The sequence below is a fragment of the Pinus tabuliformis genome, chromosome X (genome assembly GCF_031772625.1).
Source record: "Pinus tabuliformis cultivar Carrire ecotype Pingquan chromosome X, CPIR1, whole genome shotgun sequence".
Taxonomy (NCBI): domain Eukaryota; kingdom Viridiplantae; phylum Streptophyta; class Pinopsida; order Pinales; family Pinaceae; genus Pinus; species Pinus tabuliformis.
In genome coordinates this window covers 1,070,553,290-1,070,558,863 of record NC_142308.1, presented here as the reverse complement: position 1 = coordinate 1,070,558,863, position 5,574 = coordinate 1,070,553,290, and the positions used below count along the sequence as shown (strand labels likewise).

Genomic DNA, 5,574 nt, shown 5'->3' with positions numbered 1-5,574 from the left:
AAGACTATGTAGGTAGGAAAACTACTCTAATGTGGTCCAGTAGTAAGTATGGACGTTTCATCCTAATTATAGATAATTCTGGATAAGACTATGATAAGACTATGTAGGTTGGAAAACTATTATAAACCTGATTTCTTTGGAAGAAAAAAAAAAAATCTAATTCTGGGCAAGGCTATGTAGGTTGGAAAACTACTCTAGACCTGACCTGATTTCTTTGGAAGGAAAAAAAATCTTTGAAGGAAAAGTAAAAGATAAAAAACCTACAGTTGTTGTGTTAAGCTCTCATGACATCTTCACATGGACTGTAACATCTCTAGCACTTGTCTCATGGATGGCCGCCGATTTGGTAAGCTGCTTGTACACATTAACCCAACTCGCAACATACACAGCATTTGCTCTCTACAACGACTACTGCCATCTTCTCTACAACGACTACTGCCATCTTCACCTACACCTTCGGCTTGTAGAATTCGCCAGTCCAATATTCCCTGTTCCTCCTCTTGCTGCAGAACCACTCCCCACTCCTCCCGCTCTCTGCTCATTATTTGGTTGCGGATCCATCCCACAATGTCAAGACTCATTCCATATTCCATTTCGCCTGTCGCCCTCTTTCCAGTTACAAGCTCCAGAATGACCACCCCAAAGCTGTAGACATCACTCTTTTCGTTCACCTTCATTCCCATGCAGTACTCTGCACATCAATACCAATACTTATATTGTTTGATCAATGAATATTACTTATATTACTTGAATTGCATCTAAGAAAACAAACTTGGTTTTTCGGAATAGCACACTATACTTTACCTGGAGCAATGTAACCATGAGAACCGGTGAAACCAGAAATTGTCAAGGCATCCCCTCCAGAATTTATCGTATGATGATGAGGTAATATTCTCTTGGCTACACCAAAATCGGCAATCTTGGCTCCAAACTCTGAGTCCAGCAATATATTACTCGATTTCACATCTCTATGCAATATTGGAGGACTACAATCACTATGCAAATAGAACAGCCCACGAGCTATACCAACTATAATCTTTTGTCGCACTGGCCACTCCAATAGTGACATGGATTCTGATCCTCCATGAAGGTACTCGAACAGACTTCCATTTTGTATGTACTCAAATACCAATAACTTGAAATCCGATTCTTCATTTGAGATAGAACAAAGGAGCTTTAAGATGTTGGCATGTCTGATCAAACCAAGGATCTCAACCTCTGCTTCATATTCTTTTTTGTTTTTCATAATCTTCTTCACAGCCACCTCCTCCCCATTCTGGAGAGTGACCTTGTACACTTTTCCAGATCCTCCGGACCCAATCACATTCTCCTTTGTCAAGTGCTGGAGGATGCGTGCCTCGTTCAGTTCCACACCGGAGTGAAAATATGTCACTTTCCATTCCAACGTTGACCTGCTTGGCTTTCCCACAAATAAAGTTCTCACTCTACTATTGGTAATAAAACACAAAAGCAATATAATTGCCATGGCTAGCATCAGAATTGAGACTAAAATTATAGGCCAATAATGATGTAAATCTCTGTTTTTTGAAGAACATGATCTTAACCTATACTTGAAAGCCGGATCACCACATAGGTCTGGATTGCCAAGAAAACTATCTTTATAGGCCAAACCCTTCAAAATGCTTGGAATTGAGCCTGACAAGTGGTTGTCAGATACATTGAATGTGCCTAACCTCAGTTGCCCCAACTCAGGAGGAATTCCCCCCACAAGTAGATTGTTTGACAGGTCTAGAGTGTGTAAATTTGACACAGAGCCTAACCATGCTGGAATTTCCCCCTTTAACCGGTTGTTGGCAAGATTGAGTATAGTAAGCTGTCCCAACGAGATATTCCCTTTTGGAATTTCCCCAGACAGCAAATTGTGATCAAGCTGAATGCAATTGACTGAACGCAAGCGTAAAAGCTCGTCAGGAAGAGCCCCCCACAGTCCATTATTGCTTGCACTAAAGTTAACGAGATTGCTAAGCTGCCCGATATTTGGAGGAATGATTCCACTGAACCGATTGTTGGACATCTCTAACCGTTTCAGCTCCTTTGCTCCACCAATCTCTGCGGGAATGTGGCCTTCAAGCATATTTGTATAAATCTTAAATTCTACAAGTATTTGAGAGCTCCATAACGCCAAAGGAACCTCACCACTTAGCTGATTTTGATAGAGCTGTGTGAATAGCAGACTGTTGCAAGAGTCTAAGGACTCCAAGCTCCCATTGAAATTGTTTGAAAATATAACCAACGCATAAAGATTTCTTCCCTTGCATAGGTTTCTAGGCAAAGGACCACTGAGATTATTTTCTGAAACATCAAGAAACCAAAGAAGAGAATGTGTTCCCAAATCCGGTGGCAACAACCCAGTAAGCTTATTACTTGAAAGATCCAAGGTTGTCAAGTTAGCAAGCATTCCTATTTGTGCAGGGACAGACCCCGTGAGGCTGTTCATCGACAAAGCGAGGTTACCCAAATGACTCAGATTTGCAATTGTTTCAGGAATCCTTCCATTCAGCTGATTACTTGAAAAGTCCAAAAGACGCATGCTGCTCAGCTGGCCAATATTGTCCGGTATTTGTCCAGACAGCTGGTTTTGCCATAGTTCGAGTTGTGTCATCTTGCTCAACCTCATCAAACTGGCAGGGATATTACCCCACAAATGATTCTCAGAAAGAACCAAGCTCTCCAGCTCCGTTAAATTACCCAACGAAGAAGGAATTTTCCCTTCCAGACTGCAGTTTTGCAGCCATAGCTGCAGCAGGTGCGTCAAATTGCCAAGAAAAGCAGGAATTGATCCAGACAAGTGATTACTATTGAGAGACAGTTTCTCCAATTTGGGTAACATGCCGAAGCCTTGAGGAATATCTCCAGAGAAATTGTTATCGTCCAAGTACAAATTGCGCAACTCACCCAATTCATGGATGTGATGCGGCAACTTTCCGCCGAACAGGTTGGATGACAAATCCAACGTCTTCAGATTCTTGCAAGCCAACAATCCATCGGGGAATAGACCTTCGAAGTGGTTGGATGGCAGTCTCAAATCCGTCAGATTTTGAAGGGCGCATATAGCAGAAGTCAAGCGTCCCGTAATGGAAGTGTGGGAGAGATTAACTTTTGTAACGACATTGAATGGAATATTACAAAATACTCCATTCCAACCACACGGAGTTTCATCAGACCAATTCCAGTTGCTCAAAACATTATGTTTGTCAGTCCAATCCCTCTCTTTTATACGAAGGAGTATTTTTCCTTCGTCAGAGATGGCATTGCATTGCAGCGCAAGTAGGCAGAGAGTGAACCAGAGGTGGAGAGCTCTCAGCAATTTGGGTGGGAAGGACAGGAACAAGCCTGAGGGAGCCATGGTTGCCGGGTATTTCGGTGAAGTTTGGCTTAGCTTTCCTCTATATATATGCAACTATAAAATTCTGCGGGCCATTACACGATTATAAAGAAAGGCCCGCCTCCAGAAATAGGGAGCATTTCTCGAGCAGGGTCATGATAAGATGTCTACAAAGAGAGTCACAAAGGCAAACAACTTACTAACCTATTGACTGGTGTCAACTCAGTGGATGTGTGGGTCCCGATGATACCCGATTTAATCGCCATGAAAACAATGTATCTTGACTGGTCATGACTTAGCACCTATGGGGTTGTAAAGTTATTCAATAACATTGATTTGTCATCGTCTAAAAATTATCTCCACAAAGACCATTGTGGAAAAGTTGTTTATGTGTGGAAAACTCGTTGACATGGTTTTATAAGGTTGTTAATTTATTGACTTGTCATTGTAACAAGTTAGTGACGCTACAGAAATTTTCCCCGTCAAGATATGGTTGGAAAGAAAACAAAGGTACTCGAAGGCTTAAACTTACACTGAATCACTGTAATCAAATTTTATGTATTTTAAAAAGATAACGAATAAAATAATTAAAAATATTACTTCTAAAGTTATAAAAAGTTATAGAATATATGTTTTAGATTTTTCACATCTAAAATTATTATCAATTTAAAATTATTTAATTTAATTTGATTAATTAATTTCGAAAATATGTTTTTCAAGTGAAGTGATTTAAATTTACTTTATTCCATGATTATAAAAAATGGATGGACTATTATAACAAAATAATTTATAAATGTTTTAGTATTTTACTCACCCAATGGTTTTTTAAGAAATCAATGGTTAACTTTATCAAGATAAATAATTTATTATAATAAATAATTTCAAAATATTTAGTGTTTTGCTCACTCAATGTTTTATAAGAAATAACTTATTAATTTTATCGGGATGAATGAATTATTATAATAAGATAATCATAAAGGTTTGAGTGTTTTACTTACTTAATGTTTCAAGAAATAACTTATACTTCTTTGATAACTATTCTCTCTCTATATAGTTTAATTGTATTACTATAAAAAAGTAAGCTGAAACATACACAACCATACATCATCATCATCCAAAGAGTTATTATGTAGGTGATTTCATTTTGCCAAGTGGGAAACCAAATGTTGTTGAACACCTACTAATTAAGTAGTTTCTCCAGAATTCATGAAGTTTCAAAAGTTTAAGCATAACTAGAGTATCTATATCACTACTATAATATCAAAAATTAAAAATAAGCATTTAGTCTCAAGTGTCAGAAGATGTCACTAGAGTTGGATCTCGAGCATTGAGCATTGGAACTTGGAAAATCATGAGAAGCAAGTCCACATTAAAATGGAGTTAAATGTGAGCCAACCTCTCGTCCATTTTCTCTATAAAGAACCTATGGTTTCATTGAGTCATTTTACGTCTTCCAGATTGGAAAAAATATTGTATCTTCCAACCTGCTAGTCTATTAAGATCTTGCAAAGGTCTTCATCTACCAATAAAGTGGTAGGGCAACATAGCAATGCTTACTTCTTCCCTTGTTTTGGCCCGCATAAGGAATCTAAAGAGCTATATCTTCCATAATCTATGAATTTGAAAATACTTTTCTTTCACAAACTACATGAGACTCCATATTTCAAATTTCATTATGGTTATCAGGAAGGATGATTGTATGAAAATTATCAGTAGCCTCTTGGGCTTATAGCTGAGTGCTATTACAAGCTTAGGAGCCACAACCAACCCCCTCCCCCTAATTCCTGCTACGCATGCATTGATGTTGCATGAAAAATAGCCAAATATGAACCTCAGGGTAAGAATTCAAGCCACACAAATCCATGCCAAAGATTTTGAACTGCCTAATACAAGAACTCTACAAAGCATAGGTTGAGTGTTGGTTGTAACAAATAGACCTCTCTAAAGAGGGAGAGAATAATACAGACGCTAGACCAACCACCCCCACTAAATAGAGACCAAGACAAATGCTCAATAATAATACTCAATCCAGGAGAGGTAAGAAGATAAGCCAACGACATAAGAAAAATCCCCACAATTTGCAAGCCTAGTGGCGAAATTAAGCATAAATATCTAGATGTCCGAACCAAAATTGATTACCCCTGGACAGAAATACCATAAAATGTGTGAACTACAACAATTAGCTCTGGACAATGACAAACTTGTGAGCTAAAAATCCGTTCAAGCCA

At 38.4% G+C, this 5,574-nt stretch overlaps 1 protein-coding gene across 1 annotated transcript; it reads right to left on the bottom strand.

The window, feature by feature from the left end:
• Positions 1–282: 282 nt before the first annotated feature.
• Positions 283–3,389, bottom strand: LOC149143525 (uncharacterized). Its single transcript, XM_089451859.1, has 3 exons — positions 805–3,389; positions 453–691; positions 283–351 (listed from the first exon to the last, which is right to left on the bottom strand). Exons 1-3 carry the CDS (start codon positions 3,365–3,367, stop codon positions 283–285), a joined length of 2,871 nt encoding a protein of 956 aa, XP_089307985.1. The 5' UTR covers positions 3,368–3,389.
• Positions 3,390–5,574: the final 2,185 nt, after the last annotated feature.